We start from the raw sequence: 19,201 nt of genomic DNA, 5'->3' as shown, positions 1-19,201 counted from the left end.
GCTGCGGCCGGCCTCCCGGCCTCCACCGCACACACCTGTCCTGCCACTCTCGCTGTCCCCAGATGCGCTCCCTGCGCCCTTGCACGCATCTGCATTCATCAGGGGTTTACCCGCCGCCCTCCAGAGGCAAGAGCCAGACGCCCCTCCAGGAAGAGGCCGCGGGAGGCCCGGTGACAGGCAGCTCCCGGCGCACTCTGAGCCCTGGACACGGTCCTGTCGCTTCACTGGATTGACTCGCCGGTGCTCACAACTTCCCCCACTTCACAGGTGAGGAAACTGAGGCCTGGAGAGGTGAAGAAACGCCCAGTCCATGTGACAAGTAGGACGACAGCCAGGAACCGAGCCCAGGGGGCTTCACAGCAGCCACAGCCCAGATGTGGACACCGCGACGGGCCAGCAGGACCAGGCGTGGCGCCGCTGCCTGGTGGGGCTCCGGAGCAGGGCTTCTCCACCTTTCTGTCGGCAGCGCTCCCGTGCAGGTGCCCATTCACAGTTTTTCCCTAACTGCTCCGTTTGAATTTAATGCCACAGCTATACCGTGTATCTACTTCTGTTCCATACGCATATCTGTGCTTGGTACTAAAAACGTGTACCTACTTCTGTTCCATAGGCATATCTGTGCTTGGTACTAAAAACGTGTACCTACTTCTGTCCCATACGCATATCTGTGCTTGGTACTAAAAACGTGTACCTACTTCTGTCCCATACGCATATCTGTGCTTGGTACTAAAAACGTGTACCTACTTCTGTCCCATACGCATATCTGTGCTTGGTACTAAAAACGTGTACCTACTTCTGTTCCATACGCATATCTGTGCTTGGTACTAAAAAGTAGGAGCTTTGGGCGCCCCAAGAACCAACATTTGTCCCCTTGGGGCAAAAGCACCCACACTGGGGACACACGCCCCAGAGGGTCTGGGCTTTGGGCTTTTTGTCACGGCCGAGGGGCCCAGCTGGGGGCCAGTCTCCTGTGTGTGCCTACGGCGATGGCGTGATGCCCCCAGGAGTCCCCGGGTTGACCTCACTCAGCGGGAGAACGGATACAGAGCACCAGCCAGCTCCTTGCTCTGCGCTGAACCCACTGCCTGCTCGCTGAATGAACAAACACCACTTCCTAGAAAGAGGGCAGGGCATGTCAGACAGTGAGCTTCTGCTGGAGAGTAGAAAGTATGAAGCCAAGTGGGTGAGCCCTGAGCAGGGATGCTACCCCAAGGCGACGGAGAAGTGGCCAGGCGCCCAGTGCACTCGGCTTCCATCACTATGCTAGACCACAGGCGGTCACCTGCCCAGAGGACAGGAAGCCCAGGACAGCACAGGCCCTGCGCCCTGATCAGAAGGCTGTCGCGCCCTTCCTCTGGCCACTGGGGATCACAGACCGCGGGCACGGAGGGCACCCTGAACCCTCACAGGCCGCCGACTCAGGATGGGAGGCTGGATTTGAGTCATTGTGGCCCCATCAGGGAAGAGTGGGGCTCCACCTGGTGAGTCAAACACATGTGACCTGCCGCCCCCCACATTCTTTCCGTAGGAGCCTGAAGACACAGTTCACGGCCACGGCCACGAGAGGTGGAGAACATCGGATGTGATGTCAGAAAGTCCTGGGTTTAAATCCCCCCCGGAAGCTCTCGCCAGCTGCGTAACCTAGACCCAGAAAGCCCATATATCTGCCTTACAGGTTTACTCACTCATTCATTGATTCCATTACTCACTCAAAATATACGTACATGCACACAAGCTACGCAAAATAAGCAAGTTGCAAAGATGAAGTGTGTAACAAGCGTGCACTCTGTCTGTATGCTAGTAGGTATACTGAAAATATTTTCAAAGATACACAAAATGCTATTAACAGTGGCTCCCTCTGGAGTGTGGGATGAGGGGATAAAGAGGGAATTTTCTCTTTACTTCGTAACATTCCATCCTGTATGATCCTCGCACCCTTATCATGGGTCACATTTATGCTCGTATATACAGGCACATATACATTACAGCAGTCCCTATGACAAGGGCCCTGGGTTAAATGGGAATAAGGCAGGTGCTTCTTCTGACACAGAACCAGGAATGTAAGTATTTATCTTCTACATCCCTCTCCCGTATTCGCTCAGGCTGCTCTTGGATTAGAGAAAGATTCACTTAAGTACATGTATGGGCAGAGATAATATTCAAAATATTTATTAACCACATGGCGTGTTATGAGTTAAATTGTGTCCTCCCACCGCCAATCCATATGTTGAAGTCCTAATTCTCAGTATGTCAGAACCTGAACTTACCTGGAAATAGGGTCCTTGCATACGTAATTAATTAAGATGAGGTCATACTGGAGTAGGATGGGCCCCTTATCCAATATGACCGGTGTCTTTATAAAAAGGGGACTTTCGGACCAGAGACACGTCCTCAGGGAGAATACCATGTGAAGGTGAAGGAGGAGGCTGGGGTGATGCTTCTACGAGCCAAGGATGCCAGAGATTGCTTGCAAACCACCAGAGGCTAAGAGAGGCCTTCTGAGGGACGATTCTCCCTCACAGCCCTCAGAAGGAACCAGTTCTGTTGGCACCTTGACCTTGGACTCCTAGCTTACAGAACAGTGAGACAATAAATGTCTTGGATTTCTAGCCTCCACACCTGAAAGACAATGAATTTCCGTTGTTTAAGCCACTGCGTTTGCGGTTCTTTGCAATGACAGCTCTAGTGAACTCATACAGGGCATGCCCTGAACGCCAGAATGCCCTAAAGCTAGAGCATGATTGGGGGGCAAGTCCTACTGCGCTCCTGCTGTGCCGAGTGGCACCTTTTAAGTTTCCGGGTTGTGGGTAGGCGGTCCCAGAAAAGAGCCTGGAGAGTGTGTCCTAGGCCACTAGGGGGGCTTAGGGCAGTGGCTATTTACCAACTGCTAAGACATCCTGTCATTTTTTTAACAACACATAGGGCTGTACCAGGATGAACCAAGCAAATATTACCATGGTAGCAGCCCTGCCAAAGCAGGGACCAGGTTAGTCTCAAAGCAAAACTCACCGGTAAGCCCCTCAGTCCTCGGGGACCCTGTGGCCCTGTGGGTCCAATGTCACCCTGGAACGGAGAGAGATCACGTTATCCAGAGTTGCCGCATGAAGACGGCAGAGACACAGTTTCAAATGTGGACCAGACTTCACCCAGTTACCCAAGAGGACCAACAGATGGTGCCCAAACCGTCTCGTCGTCCATCACCAGTTATTCTGAATACGGACAAACTCACTTCCGGCAGCTGAATAAATCCCTGCCCCACGGGGATTTCGGGGGGCTCCATCTGGAACTAAGGCAGGTAACAGGGAAGAGAACTTCTCTTGGTGTCCTCTCCCTGAGTCTGGACAGTCACCTGGGGCTACTCCTGCCTCAGTCCTCACAGTAAGAAAAACTCCACCTGGAAGGTGTAGGGAACCTTCCAGGGTGCCAAGCAGTGGGGATTCACCACCACCACCTACGTGGTCTTCCAGGCAGCCTCCCGACAGGGCTGTAGTTCTTCCCGTGTAATGAATGAAAAAAACAGAAGCTTGGCCATGCTCCCACACAAATTAGACTGTAGAACACCCCAGAAGATGGAGTTTTTAAATTACAAGTAAGAGAGCTAAGAAGGGGGGAAGAAGGCATTTGCACCACGGGCTGGCATCCTGGGCTCCTGTCCCAGCTGCAGCCTGACCTGCTGGGCGAGCTGAATCCCAACCACGCCCCTGCCTGGGGAGCTCCCCTCAGGCCCTGTACTGTAAACTGAAGTGAGCAGGGTTGGCAAGACCAGGATTTTCAAGCTGCCCTTCAGCACCTGAGAGGCACCTTTAGGGGACAGGGCTGGGCAGAGGCCCCGCTTGGGGTCAATGCAGCTCTTCTGCTTTGAACCTAGTGAAGGGCCTCCACACACTAGGCTGGGGTTTGTGAAATGGATCCCACTGCTCAGGAAAAGCACAAGAACTAGATCGGATTTCTGCTAAGATCCTTCCCTGCTCCATCGTCTCATGACAACAGATCAGCCGAGGACACAACACAGGACAAGAACCAGGGGGCAGAGGGCACTTCGCCAGGGGTTAAAGGCAGGTCCTGAAGGATGCAAGGGGGCGGGCATGGGCTCGCCTTGGACCTGAGGACCGTGTGCCCGTGCTCCTGACCCAGCACCCACTCCCGGGAGGCCAAGCTGTGTCCGCACATGTCGGATGGCCCTGCAGGCTGTCACGTCCCCAGGCCAGTGCCCTGTGGGGATGCAGAGCTGGAAGATCTGGACTCCACACTGCTTCCTCCTGCCTCTGACTCTGTGTGACCATGAGGAAGTCTCCTGACCTCTCTGGGTCTTAGTTTTTCTATTTGTATGACTGGGGTCAAAGATGGTTCATCCCACCCTGACTTGACCCCAAGTCAGTGAGAGCAGGTGAGGGGTACACAGTGGTGCCGTGATGGATCCATGAGGCTACAGAATACTGGAGATGGAGAAATAACCTAGGGAGACTCTGAAACGCCACTTGAGTCCACGTAAGGCCAGATCCAACTCACGCATCATTGAGGTCAACAGACAAATCATGACGGATTCAGCAGAGCCTCCTCGTCTGTCACATGGCATGGGCACCAGCCCTTTTAGCCGGAAGCCCAGACCCGGGGCCTCCTGAGGACCCCAAGGAGAACTCATGCAGCCCGTGGTGCTGGAAGGTGAGGGATCACCAGCAGATTCCTAGAATTCGCCCGTGACTCTCTCCACGGTGGCCCCAACCCCCCAGTCCAGTTCCTGGGCCTCTCTTGGTCCTTCAGTGACGCACGTCCTCTACACCTCCTCCTCCCACAGGCCCAGCCAGGCCCCACAGGACACCCACACTCACATCTTTTCCTGGTGACCCTTCCCGGCCAGGGGGCCCCATGGCCCCAGGCTCTCCCTAGAAGGGGAAGCAGAAACAAAACAGCCGCCGTTAGGGAGAGAGATGCAGAACGCCCGCTGTCCCAGCCGCAGTGGTCTCGGAGCATCTGGGAGGGGGAGAAGAGGACGGCCCACCCGAAAGCACCCTACTGAGTCCTGGCCCCAAGTGGGGTCTGCAGTGTCCTCAAGGCCAGCTTCGAGGCCTGGGCCCGCTCTGCCACTCTGAGCTGCAGGGAGACACCTCCTGACAGATGAGGCAAACCGCTGGGGATTCTGTCTCCCCACCTGCTGGCCCACCGGACCCTCTCTGCACCTCAGCTTTCTCCTCGCTGTACAGAGCAGTGGGGTTAACCGGTGGACCCCTGAGGGTCCTTCTGTTTGGGGCACTTGGAAGAGATGGGGGAAGCTAAAGGATAGGAAGACAGGGCCCAGAGCCTTCCATCTGGGATAAGCCGAAGCTTTCCACACATTAGCTCTGGGACCTCGGGAAAACCACCCATATCCTCTGGGCCTCAGTTCCCTCCTCTGGAAAGTAGACCTAATGACAGCACTCGTCTCCCCGGACCCAGGACAGCACAGTCTGTGGGCAGCACAGCCGGCAGTGACCACACCTGACTTCAGGCTGACTTGGTCAAACTGGTTGTACCTCAGCGTCTGGCCCCCAGAAGAAATGTCTAGAAACACTTGACCGAGGAGGGATGATGCTTCCAATGCTGCCACTGTCCTCTCTGAGGTGACACGGCACTGCCCCGCCTGCAGGGCCCAGGAGCCCTCCGCCTAGAAGTGCCAGCTCAGGTGCACTGGGATGACCTGACAGCGACACGTCCACTCACCCGGGGGCCAGGGTGGCCAGAGTCGCCGGTGTGTCCCTTGAAGCCCTAGAAGAAAGAGAATGAAGTTACCCCACCAAGGAGCAGGCTGACAACGCGGGACAGGGTGGAGTCCAGGGAGATGGTCCAGCGCACCCTGACCCCTCTCTGTGTCTCACCCGATGCCCCTCGTTCCTGACCAGTTGCCGGACATGGGCCAGGTCCCTGATGCCTGACTGGGTGGCCAGGCCCTTCCTCCTGGTCACTCTGCAGCGAGGGCAGGGCTGCTGGGGCCCGTCCCACAAATGTCCTGGAGGGTGGTGGGGTCTCCCCACGTGTCTCCTGAACTCCCGCTTCTTCCTCATCTCATACCACGTGGCTTGGACCCCCTCCGCCTGGATCCTGGGGTAGGCAGTTCCCTTTGAGACAACACTGCCTTCACCCCAAGTTAGGGCCTGGGCACCTTCCTCGTCCCTGTAGCCATCGCTGGTCCCCCCCCAGCAGCTGTGAGTACAGCCAGCCCGGAAGCCTCATACTGGGCCATGGGGCTGGGCCCTCCCTGCACAGAAGAGCAGCTTGAGATATTCTCCCTGAGGCACAAGCCCTCTGAGCAAAGACGAAGCTGTTGGCGGAGCTGACGCTACCACCTGTTAACAGTCAGGCCACCCTGACTGTGGAAGGATCCCCACTTCACAGATGAGGAAGCCGAGTCTCAGAGACGCAGAACACCTGCCCAAAGCCCCACAGCTAGACAGGAATCGGATTTGGGTCCAGGCAGGCCTGCGCAGCCCCAAAGCCCTCCCACTTCCCACTGCCCCGCTCCCAGGCTCTGCTCCTGACCAGCTGGAACAGCATCTCTGCAGCCCGGGAGCCAGGGTGCTTGCCCTCCTGCTGAGACCCAGGCATTCACAGGACGCTGACCCCGCAGATGAGCAGGGCCTGCCCGCCCTCTCTGCGCCGGCGGACCACGTCCAGGTCCTGGGCCCTATCCCGCTGCACGTCCCGCCCCACCCGTGGTTCCTGCGGCAGGCCTCACGCGTTCACCGCTGCTCCCTCCTGCTGGTGCGCACTTGCCCGTCGCGTAAATCCCTCCCGGTTACAGGCCTTGCTCTCGGCCAGTCTCCCATCCCAACTCCAGCATCTCAGTCGCCCCTCCCGCTGCCACCATCTACCGCCTTCCTGGCACCTTTCTCTCTGTGCGTCACCTCCTCACGTCGTCACTGCCAGAGCGCTGCTCTGGGTGTCCTGCTCGACTGAGTCCCCAGCCAGTGGCTGACACAGAGCGACGCCCTTGTACGAGGGCTGATGCCTGTGCACAGAGGTCAAGGTCAGGGGGTCTGGGGAGCACCTGGGACGGGGCCTTGAATTTAATTTCACTTGTCAACACAAGCCCCACAGACAGGGGCTGCACAGCACAGGGAGTCGTGCACTTCTCCGAGCAGTGCGGAGGCCTCACAGTGAGCGGCAAGGTCCCATCCTAGCCTCTCACTCGCTATAAGGAAGGCTCGAGGCGGGGAGAGAGGGGCAAGGCTGCAGCAGGGGAAAGAGAGGAAAACCCCAGCTGCAGAGCCCCTACCGCGCATGTGCTGCAGCCACGGGACACACTCCCATTTCAGTGCAATGAAGTCCTGGAAGATGGGATTCATTTTCCCCACTGTATAGAAAAGAAGCTCAGGCCGATCTATCACACAGAGAGTAAGCGGTGGAGCCATGATTCGAAGCCTCTCCAGTGCCACACACTTAACTCTGGGAGGCAGCAGTGTGTGGCCAGACAGGGCCTTCTGAGGCCAAGGCCAAATGCCTCCCAGCTGACGCCACCAGGCCCTTCTCAGACCGTATCTCCTGAGTTTATCTCCTGGTTTCAAACAGCGAGTGAAGACCCTACTGGGGAGAAGACAGCCCTCTGGCCTGGCCATCTGATGAGAGCTGTGGCCTAGCAGCCCCACTGCTGTGTGGCTGTGCTTGTTACCCTGGAAACGCTTTCTCTTTCCAGTTCCTCACCGCTTGGGGGATAAGAATGGGTGGCCTTAGGAGGGAGGCTCTGAAGGTCACTTCCCAGGCCGCAGGGCGGTGCAACAGAAAGGGAAGTCTCAGAGCCTGGGAGGTGCAGGGGAAAAGCAGGAGGAGGGCACGAAGTCGCCTAGATTTGACTCCAGATTGAACCACTGTAACCTCGGAAAAGTCAACTTACCCCTTGGAGTCCTAACATCACCATCTATGAAACGAGGATAATAAAAATACCACCTGGCAGAGCTCTGCAGGACTAGTCTATGGACAGGGGCTTAACATGCTATTAACTATGATGGAGCAGGGCTGACTTTGGGGTCAGGTCTGGAACTGAACCATGGCTCCCCACTTTCTAGCTGTGGGTCTTGGGTGCTTTACTTCTCTTCACTGGGAGTCAGTTTCCACATCTGTAGAATGAGGGTAGAACCCACTTCTGCAGAGTTGCCGTAAGGATTGAAAAAGAAACAAACAGTGCTCTCCACTGTTCAAAATAGGCCAGTTCCCTTCCCCTGGGGAGGGACAGGGCCTCCTGGGGCCCAGCATCTTCCCCAAATCCAGCCAGTGCAGAGGCAGGGACCCCGGTTGCTCTCCTCCCAAATAATCATGGACAAAAGCACCAACTAAGGGAGCCACACACAATGTCCCAGACACTTGGCTGGGAGTTTCACATGTTTTATCTTCTCCTTTAGTACTCACAACCACCCTATAGAAGTGGGAGCTATTCTGATGCCCATTTCATAAAAGAAGAAACAGAGGCTCAGAACGGTCCCCTGACCCAGGTCACAAAGTTAATAAATGACAAAGTGAAAGCTGAGCCCAGGTCTGTCTATCTCCAAGCTCACACCGTGCCAGCCAGAGGAGGTGGGTGTGCTTTCAACTCCCTGGGTCTCTAACCTCTGTCCCTGCACTGAAGTAGGATTCCTTACAACTCTCTGTTGAGAGGTGGATCTTGCCCCAGCACACTTCCCAGCAAATGGATCTCCGTGGCTGAAAAAAGAAAAATATAACAAAACAAAAGACCCTCCCTCCAGTAAACCAGAAATGACCTTAAAAAAAAGAATCACTAATTCTGTGTTTGAATCCCCCATAAGAGGTGGCAGTCCCCATTCTTAGGTTTCTTCTCCTGATGCAGGCAGGTGAAAAGCAAGGAGAGTTGGGAAAAGGAAAGTGTTTTTTGTGTTTTATTTCCTCCTTATTGAGTACTAGCCAGGTGAGTTATTGATTTTTTTTTAACAGAAAAACAGATTAAGGAAATAGAACTAGCATTTTGATCTCCCACTTCTTGCCAGATAATTGGATTTTAAGATTTTTATTGAACATCCTATTCGTTTCCAAAGAAAATTTAAGGAATTTTGTAAACAGTTTTGAAATTATAAAGGAGTAAAGCATTTAGCGAAAAAACCCCAACAACCCCAAAATACACAGGGTTCATTTTTATAGGTAGGAGAGAGTGAAGACATGCACTGAAGGCTCTGTCAGGTGCGAGCCTTTTCAACAGGCTGTGGAGAAGCTGTAAAACACTGACGATCAAGGCAACCTCTTAGGCCCTGTTTTGGGATTCCTCTAATTGCCATCTAAAAGCTAAAAAGTAGGAAGTCTCTTCTTTTTCTCATGGAGTTTGTAAAGTTATGAAGTCTCTTCTCTCTCTTGTGGCCTTGCTTATCTTCTTTCACAGATCACTCTAAGTCCAACTCCTTTACTCACAAGGTATGTTTCTTTCCTGTTCTGCTCTGTTGTGGATCTTTTATGCATATATATAAATAACAGTATACCCCTCCCTACCTCAACATCCCTTCAACATATCCACTGCTAACTGATCATGCAATCTAAGCCATTGGCATTGGGTTGGCCATCCTGACCTTAAAATGGGATCCAAGTTGTTGAGTCTTGTTTTAGAACCCTGTAGAAAACCATGGGGCTTAAAATGAAACGATGATGTGGGTTACATGTGTATATCTATTTGTCCAAATGATACAGTTAAGATTTTTTGATGTGTGTAAATTTTATAGCAAAGAACTTGAAAAGTATTGAGTAGGGGATAGGAAGCGAGTAGAGGTAGATATGAAGCAGAATAATGATTATTGAAGCTCAGTGAATGGCACATGGGAGTTCATTTCACTATTCTGTTTACTTCATATGTGTTTGAAATTTTATATAATAAAAAGATGAAATGGTGGTTCTTAAAAAGAAAAAAAGAAAAGGTGTCTGTATATGTTTATATGTATAATAAATAGCCCGACAGCTAGATACAGATTTAGATATATAAATGACAGATGTAGATTTAGATATATAAATGTTGGATTTCATACATAGAAAAAAAGACTAAAAAAGCATACTAGAACGTTAACAGAGCTTTACTTCTGTGTTGTAGAATTATAAGTAACTCTATTTTCTTCTCTATAACATTACTTTTCTTACTCTTTCTCTTTTTATTACCATCATCATTTGTTATTGTTATGCAATGAGAATGAGTTACTGTTATAATTGGGGAAAAACCCTTTAGTTGTGAAAAGGGTTCAGAATGAAAATTGAGACTTATTTTTAGGTCCTATCATCCAGAGGAAGTCCATTAAAATTATAATAAATAGGATAAGAACAAAGAAAACTTAGAACAAGTAACGATGGGTGCAAGTTTGAAAATAAATTTTACAGCAATGGCATGTGAAAGGACTGGATTTACTGCACAGAAGTACCAAGGTCTTGGAAGAGAGGTACTTCTGGAATCCATGGCCAGGCAGTCTCAGAGGACGCTACCCACAGTGTCACAGCCAAGTGACTGATGGCTTTATTCTACTGTGGACAACACACACACACACACACACACACACACACACACACACACACATGCTCAGCACTTACAGGGGGACCGCGGGCACCCTCCGGTCCTGGCAGACCTGGCTCTCCTGTTTTGCCCTGAGGATAAAGAAGAAAAGAAGAACTTGAGGACAACATTTGCAGGACCTTCCTATTCTCGTCTGCCGGAGCTTCACAGCATCATACTTCCACCAGCCAGTCTCTGCCCCCTGCCAACCCTACCCTCTGGTACTGTGGTCCATTTTAGTCCATAGAAATCTGCACTGTGTAGCCCTGTCTATTATGTTCTTGGTTTTCCTGGGACGGCGCTGGTTACACAGGTTTCATCTTTGAAACACCCATTCACAGTGCCCCTTCTTATCCTTGGAAGGGCTCTGGTCTGGATGAGAGATTATGTAGATGCCCAGGTCAGAAACCGCTTTATATCTACTCACAAAACCACCCCAAGGCAGCTGGTGATGACTGCATGGCACAAGTGGGGACCTGAGGCTCAAAGAAGTTATGGTTTCATTAAGTTAACAAACAGCAAAGCCAGACTGGACCCCAGCAACACCCGAAAGGAGGCTCTCCTCAGCCTGGCATCAGTGCCTGCTGACAGGGGGCCTGCGGTTTACTGCTGAAGTCCAGATAAAGTGGTGAGAGGCGAGGGAGGGTTGGGGTGAGCCGGGAAAGTGGGTGAAGGGGCACGTGTGCTTGATGGGGAGATGGGCAGCATGCTGGCCCCGCCTCCATGGTAACAGGAGGGCCTACTCGCCCAAGTCCCCCTTCATTTTCACAGCTTATAAACCTGGAGGGCCAGAAGGGGTCCATGGCGGGGCATGGGAGAGGGAGAAGGGCATCCGTGGATTCAGAGTGAAAGTTACAGGGGAAGGAGCATGGGGCACCAAGCTCTGACTTCCGAGTTTGTTTCTTCTTCTGTCCCAGCTCGTCTAAGTCTAGCCTTGTGATCCTGGGGATCATTACCCTTCCCTGGATCTGTTTCTCAGTTGTAAATTCAGGACAGCCTCCCTGACGTAGGTCTTTGTGATCGAGCCTGGCTCCTGCCCCACAGTCAAGTGGGACAGCCATCACCGGCCCAGGCTGACAGCAGGCAAAGGATAACCACCAGACACTGCTGAGGGTTTTCCATGCGCTGGGCACAACGCCAGCGCTTTACACTATAACCCATGAGGGAGGCACTTTGGTTCTGCCCCAGGCAAAACTCCAAGGCACAGAGAGGTTAAGTGACCTGCTCAAGGTCACACAGCTGGGGTTCTAATGCAGGCGTTTTGGTTCCAGAGCCTCCGTACTTCAACCTACGCTGTAACTAATACTCAAATGCCTCTTTTTAAAAAATGACGAAACGGGCAACTCTAAAAGCTGCGTATTTACCCATCTATCTGTTATCTATCCACGCATCCGTCATCTGTCTGTCTACTGTCTGTCCATCCATGTCCCCGATGTATAGGGACTTAAAGGAATAAGTCAAAGTGGAAATTAACCACCCACTAGCAGTAGGCAGTGCCGCTGTTTCCCAGCCACCCCCCTGGCTCCCCGGGAGGGCTCCTGTCACTCCGTTGATCAGCGCCCACTCAGGCAGAAGGCCGTGCCCAGAACAGCCTTTGCGGCACTTGACTCCGAGGTGTTGAAGGCCCGAGTGCGTGGGAGTTCATGCCCCAACAAGCAATCCCCAGGCAGAAAGGCTGAAGTTGATGAAGAACACCCTAGCCTGCTCCCCGGCAGGCGTGGGACCGGGGAGGCCAGGTGTGCTCCTCTCACATCCTCAGCTGGTCTCCGGGGGAGTGGACCCACGGTGCCCACTGGAACGTCTGCCCACTGGCCTGCCAGCAGCTTTCCTTCTTTCTTCGTTCCATTTCCCCACTCTGTCCGTGCTCCTGGGATCTTCTCCAAATACCCCACCTGCCCCCCATCCTGGTCTCCAGGTCTGCTCTCAGGGGACCTCTGGTGCCCCCATTCCTCTGCCAATCTCCTCCCAAGCAGCTCAGAGTGACAAAGGTCAGGATGGCCACACGCTGAGACCCCAGAACGAACGGACAGGTGAGCTCTGGACCACGTGCTGGGGACAGCTGCCGAGCCCCCTCTGCTTCCAGCAGAGCAGGCCTTGCCTTCCATGCACTGACTTAGCCACTGCTTACCCAGGGCAGACCTGGCCTTCCAGCCGTCCACACCCAGCGCCTGGCACAGGCCTATCTGGAAAAGGCATTCCACAAACAGAGTGAGTGCAGACCAAGGGCCTCGGTTATCCTGTACTGTCAGTGACAGCCTCTCAGGATAATACACTTTCTGCAAAAAAGCTGATTGCCTGCTCTGCGCTGACTGAGCTCTGGGGTCAGCCTTCAGGGTGCGGGTCCCGGATGCTTCATTTACCAGCGGTGTGACCTCGGCCAGCCTACCTAACCTCTCTGTGCTTTAGTTTCCCCATCTGGGCCAATTATGACACCCACACCCCACAGGGGTTTCCTGGGGCTTACACTGGCAAATGTAACGAGGCACTCAGCACCCCCTCGGTGCGCACACAGCAGCTGTCAGCCGCAGTGGCGATACCTGTCCTTCTTTTGCTCCCTTGCCACGTCCTCAGCCTGGCTAACTGCTGCTTGCCCACCAGGGCTGCGCGGCTGGACATCAGCCTTCAGCAGCTTAGATGAGCTGTTTACTTTGCTCGCTGCCCTAAGCTCTTACTTTCCCCTCGGCAGTGTGTCCTGGTCTCGGCATCTGGCAAACAGGGAAACGCGATAAAGAAGGTACTTCTGGCAGGTTGCATAAGATGCAGAGTGAGTCATAACAGTTACGGCCGCACAAATTAAATGGAGCACAAGCCTTGCTGTGGAGACTGTTATGTAATTCCACTTACTGGTTCTAAAGGCTCTGAGGTTCTAACCTCACCAGGAGTTAAAGCTAGAGCAGTTGGAAAAGTAACTTACTAAATTAATGAACAGTTAGAGAAGCCCGGTGCATTTAACCAGCTTCTCACCACATCTGATTCTCCAGCAACTCCAGCAAGTTGCTACTATTATTCTCATTCTATTTGAATTGAGACTGAAGCCGGGAGATGCTCTTTGACTCAAGCCGGGTCGCAAAGCCTGTAGGGAGTGAAGCCAGCATCCGAAGCCAGTTTCTTCTTCTGGTTGTGGTTGTAATTTTGGCATAAAATATTTTAATTTAATTTTATCAATAAGCACTGCACACACGGCTCCAAAAATTAAAAAGATAATAAAATAACATACTATGGACCAAAAATTGACGTCCCATCCCTATGTTCCTTGTGCTCAGAATCACCCGTCCTCACTTCCCTCCATGGATGGAAACGACTTCTCTTGGTGCTTCTGGAGTCTCCCAGAGTCCCTTTATGTAAATGCTAGATAAATACACACAGACCCATTTTCATACAAAATAGGGCAGGCTAAACACACTGCTCTGTGCCCTTGCTTTTTTACTCAACAATGTATCTTGGAGAAGTCTCCCATGTCTGTATCTAGAAAACATCCCCCGTCTTGTGCACAGCTGCGTGGTATTTATTGGGTGCACCCCATCAGTAACTGTCTCCTGCTGGTGGGTGTCGGGAGAACCAGGTCTCTAAGCCCCAGGGGCCACCTGCCATCTTCCCCTCGGTGTTGAGGCTGTGGAAGGGGTTTGTGAAGACAAAACTGCTGCTAGGAAATGAAGCTTCAGCATCATCACTCAGCCCAGATCCACACTGACCGTCCTCAGGAAGGACAACTCCGAGGTCATAGAGGCAGGTCTGAGGAAATCACTGCACACTTCCAGCCAATAGCTGCTGGGGCCACAGAGACAGACGTCCGCAGCAGCACACAGTCCATCTCACTGTGTGGCCCGGCAGCTGACATTAAAGATAAAGGAAAAAAAAACCCCAACCAACCAACCAAACAAACAAACAAAAAACAAAGAAAAAAAGAAAGATAAAAAAAACCAAAAACCTCTATGCCAATGTCGAAGAAAGGACAAACTCACATCCCCTAGAGATGGCAGGTGAAGCTCAGGCTTTCAGGGGTTTAACAGGCTTTTTGGATGTCAGGTTTCTACTCCAGCCAGTGCTCACCTGCCCAGTTCCCTTCCACATCAATAGGATGGAGGCTGCAGAGGCAGTTAAAAAAAAAAAAAAAAAAGCAGAAAGGGAGGGACAGGAGCCCCAGGATAGAGTTCACTCCCCGAGACTCAGTTTCCTCAGCTGTAAAATGGGGACAGAGGTGTTTACCTTGCAGGGTTCTCAGGAGAAGTAAACGAAGAAATGCACAACAAATAAATCTCACTGTGCCCGGTTCATAGTAGCTCTGGACACCGAGTAGTTGCTTCTGAGAAATGGCTGATCTGGCGTGTAAATGGTAAGAACCCTTGAGTCCCTTACCGGCTCTCCGGGGGGCCCTGGTTTTCCATCTCTGCCTTCTTTGCCTTCTTCTCCCTGCAAGATAAACTCACGTTGTTTATCTGGATGAAGACGCTAAGAGGGAGGGAAGGAAAGACGCCTTTCCGCCTGGTGCACAGCTACAGTCACACACAACAGGCGGAACTGGCTTCATTTTTCATGGTTTCTCCCCCAGCACCACGCTTCTGGCTTGGATCTCTGGTTGGCGGTGCCTGGCACACAATGCAAAAGCAATAAATTGCATTATTATTGCTATAGATGGAAAGAAGCCCCTACTGGACATTTTCATGAAGTCAAACTTAGGACAACATGGGCTCATCTCTGGGCCTCCTGGGTTGACCACAGCGAGGAGACGGCTTCTGATGGAGATGACAAGGACCCGAGGGGCCTGCGGCAGAGCACCTATAGCTCCCGGGACACAAGCAGGCGAGGTGAATGACAGCCAGGGCCATGTCCGGGCTACAGGAAGGCCACGAACATGTCACGTTTCTTTCCATGAAATCAAGCTACAAATCCCCCACCTGCTCCCCACCTCCTACTGGCCCACCTCCTGCCCTCAGTAAGACACTGTAAGCCTCATGTTTAATCTAAGAGACCATTCTTCTTCAGGAACCTCTGCAGATCAGGACAATGATTACAGCATCACACAGACTCAGGTTCCAGTCCTGGGTCACCTGGGCTGGGCGGGTTCCGGGGAAAGAAAGCAACAGGCAGCAAGGCAGAGGGGAACCTGAGTCACACCGAGCAAGGTCTGAACCCCACTTGCATCAACTATGCCTATGATCTTGGGTGAGTTATTGACATTCTCAGCTCGCAGCGGCCCCTCTCCTAAACGCAGATGACAAACCTGTCTGGCAGAGTCATGAGGGGACTCGGAATCAACGCCACCACCTGCAACGTTTAGCAAACCAGGCATCGGTAGTCGGCGCCAGCAGTGCAGCTGCCCCCGCTGCGGCCGGCACGCGCGAGATCGTGCATCGCTCCTCATCAGTGCCTTTAACGCCAGTGCCCGGGCGCTGGCAGGAAGCACTGAGGACGGTAACGTAAGTTTACTGACCATCCGGGCCGCTAGCCGATGCCCCATGCGCACCCGTAACTCGTTAAGACCCTGCTCCTGGCATGACCATGGTAACGCCAGGTAAGCCGGCTTGGCTGACTCGGAGACCCCGCACTACTGATCCTCTTTTCAATTAAGAGTTTAACTCCAGAAACCGTTTCTCCCATGCACGGAGCAGCGGGGGGGGGGAGGGTCAGGAGACCCACGCACAGAAGAGAAAGGCAACGTACCCAGGTGAGACACGCGCAGGAAGGAGGGCAGCCGACCCCAGGGGAGCCCCGGGGCAGACACCTGGCTCCCGGAAGCAGCAGGAGCACCGCTTCAGGCGACGCAGAAGAGGGCTGAGTGTGGCCTCTACTGAATCATCGGGGAAGGAGGTGCGGCTTCTGAGAGATAGAGACTGCTCTCGTCGACTGCCGGATTGCTGAGCAATCCGTGAACTTCTCAGGGCCTCATTTCTTCACCTTTAATAAATTAAAGGGATGTTCACACTTACACTGCAGGGGGAGGAGCTGTAAGGCATATATGAAGGGTCTTTCTTTTTTTTTTTTTTTTGCGGTACGCAGGCCTCTCCCTGTTGTGGCCTCTCCCACTGCGGAGCACAGGCTCCGGACGCGCAGGCTCAGCGGCCATGGCTCACGGGCCCAGCATACTCCGCGGCACGTGGGATCCTCCCGGACCGGGGCACGAACCCGCGTCCCCTGCATTGGCAGGCGGACTCTCAACCACTGCGCCACCAGGGAAGCCCCCAACAGGTATTTATGGTTGTAAATCCCAAGTGCTGCAAGGGGTTATGAAGGAAGTGCTCTCAGAGCACGGCTCTGATCCCCACCTAACCCCACTGGGGAGGTTCAAGGACATCTCCCCGGAGAAGATGATGTCTAGCCGAGACCTTGGGATGAACAGAGGAGTGAGGTGTGGTGAGGATTATGCATGTTAACACGTGGAAAGCTCTCTGCACTGAGCCCGCCCTGTGGTTAGCACAATGTGCGTGAAAGCTATGATGATTCCTGTTGCCCGGGCAGAGGGAGAGGAAGAGTTTTCTACATAGCGATGACCTGGAGGAAGGCAAAGCTGTTTAGAGTGGCTGGGAGGAAGGGGTGTGGACAAGGCTGGAGTGTCCAGGACAGGGCTGAGAAAGAGACAGAGAGGAAAACAGGGTGAGTTCATGAGGTGCCAGGGAGGTCGTCTCGGCTTTCCTCTGAGGATAACAGAGAGCAGATGGGGTGAGCACTGGAGGGAAAGAAGGAAGGAAGGAGGGAAGCTGGGAGAGAGGAGGGATACTACTAAGAAAATCGTGTACTCATATCTCAGGTCATTTCTCTCTTCTCCAGCACCCTAGGACTTTGATCATAAGGGCTTGGCAGAAAATTCAAACTGGAATTTTCTCTCCGTAGCTGTATTATTCCTGGAATTAAATCAAGTATTTCCTAGCTGCTATGACACACTAGGCTACAGCGTTGCATTTTATACCAACCGGGGTTTCACATCCCAGCCTGTCTTTTAAGACCTGTGCGCCCTGGACAGTTTACTTAACCTCCGGGGTTGTGTGGTTGCAGTGACGGCTACTGGTGATGCCCCGGAAATGCCTGCTCGACCAACAGTAGCACTTATCAGACACTCAAGGAGGAAGGGCTCTAGGAAAACAATTCATGCATCCACATATTTATTTAAGTAATATTTGCCGTGTGCCCACCACGTGTGGGGAACAAAAGCCTGGTCCCATAGAACCCACAACCCAGAACATAACCCCATGATTACCAGGCACTCTTCTGTTAGGTCCCCAGATCCAGCACCCAGTAGGTGCCTAGTCAGTGTGTGCTGAATGAGCAAATCGATTAGTGAATAATGGTGGAGGTGGTTACTAATCAAACCATTACGCAAATAAACATGGGACTACCAGCTGAGACAGGCACTTAGGAAGAAAGGAAAAAGAGACTAAGAGAGCCTATCCTAGCCTGGGGGGCAGAGGAAACTTCTAGGAAGTGATGCCTGGGATGAGCTGGAAAAGATCAAAGGCATCGAATAGTGAAAGAAGTGACAAGAGGGCATTCTGGGTGGACAGAAAGGCATGTGCAAAGGCCCTGTGGCCTAGAGAGGAGAGGGTGCAGAGTGTTCTAGAAACCAAAAGGAAGCCAGTATGGCTGGAACAAAAGGACGCCCCGTGGAGGGCAGGGGTGGGGCTGTGTCCAGGAGAGGTCTCAGCTGCAGGCACACGCCAGACGAGGAGCCACACAAGGATTTATTCTCAATGAAGAAGGCAGCACATGGCCTCTCTGGAGCAGCCTTATTACTAACATACTGGAGAGTCTGACCCTGTTGAGAAGTATATTAAATTGAAAAGTCCGGAACAACATTTGTGGAGAGTAATTTTGCAGTATGTATCAAGAACCTTAGATATTATTGTGCTCTGACCAGTAGACTCCACTTTTGGGCACCATCCTATAGAAATAAAATAATAATCTAATGTAAAACAGTAATCTACTGTAAAATAAAAACCTAATGTAAAATAATCTACTGTAGATTTTTAAAAGTTATAAGACTTATGAGGCAACAGAAGAATAATCACATATATTATGGTACATTTATTGGGTAGAATGTATGTAAAATTTATGAGCATTTAATACCAGTGTGGAAAACAGAAAATGTTTATATTATCACAGTTATCACAGTTATGTATGTATGTGTCTGTTGATTGATATGTGTGTGGAGAGAGAAAGAGATGAAAATTTTATTTACATAAGTAAACAACAACAAATACATAAAGGAAGAATGAGACTAAAATTGGCTTTGGTTAGTATTATTTTTCTTCTACCGAAAATTTCCCTAGTAAACATGCTTTGTGTCTACAATGGTGCAATATAGTTTTCTTTGCTTATTTTTGCAGTAGAGAAACTAGATTTTTTAAAAAAAATGCCACTTACTGGGATTCCGGGTAATCCAGATGGGCCTTGGGGGCCAGGAGGACCTTCTTTTCCCTAAAAGATCCAAGACACGAAACACCATTAAATTTCTGGGATTGGCTTTTCTGGAGGTAAATGGTCTCGCCCAGAATTGCCTTCGTGGGTTGGAAGGAGTCTTTAGTGCTTCTGCATCTGCCTCATCCACCTGGTTCCTTTCCAGGTACTGCTTCCCTGCAGGGCAGGGAGGGGCCCTGGACAGAGCACAATCATGCAGGTGGGTGTGCAGACCGGAGCTCATTTTGGCCTTATTACATAGACTCAGGGAATTAGTCCTTGGAAGGCGTACTGGGAAGAAGTTTAGGGGTC

The 19,201-nt window shown here is 52.0% G+C and overlaps 1 protein-coding gene across 1 annotated transcript in view; it reads right to left on the bottom strand.

Moving 5' to 3' along the window:
• COL22A1 (collagen type XXII alpha 1 chain) overlaps positions 1-19,201 on the bottom strand; it is a 233,432-nt gene that overhangs the window by 17,530 nt on the left and 196,701 nt on the right. The window contains exons 49-54 of the mRNA XM_022555244.2: positions 18,857-18,910; positions 14,858-14,911; positions 10,540-10,593; positions 5,698-5,742; positions 4,830-4,883; positions 3,010-3,063 (exon numbers count right to left, since the gene is read on the bottom strand). Coding sequence (XP_022410952.1) covers positions 3,010-3,063; positions 4,830-4,883; positions 5,698-5,742; positions 10,540-10,593; positions 14,858-14,911; positions 18,857-18,910 — 315 coding nt within the window. The remainder of the gene's footprint in view (positions 1-3,009; positions 3,064-4,829; positions 4,884-5,697; positions 5,743-10,539; positions 10,594-14,857; positions 14,912-18,856; positions 18,911-19,201) is intronic.

This window comes from Delphinapterus leucas, chromosome 17 (genome assembly GCF_059928025.1).
Source record: "Delphinapterus leucas isolate spDelLeu-1000000601 "Yukka" chromosome 17, BTC_Dleu_Yukka2, whole genome shotgun sequence".
NCBI classification, from domain to species: Eukaryota; Metazoa; Chordata; class Mammalia; order Artiodactyla; family Monodontidae; genus Delphinapterus; species Delphinapterus leucas.
The sequence above is the reverse complement of the archived record's forward strand: the minus strand, read 5'-3'. Positions and strand labels throughout refer to the sequence as shown.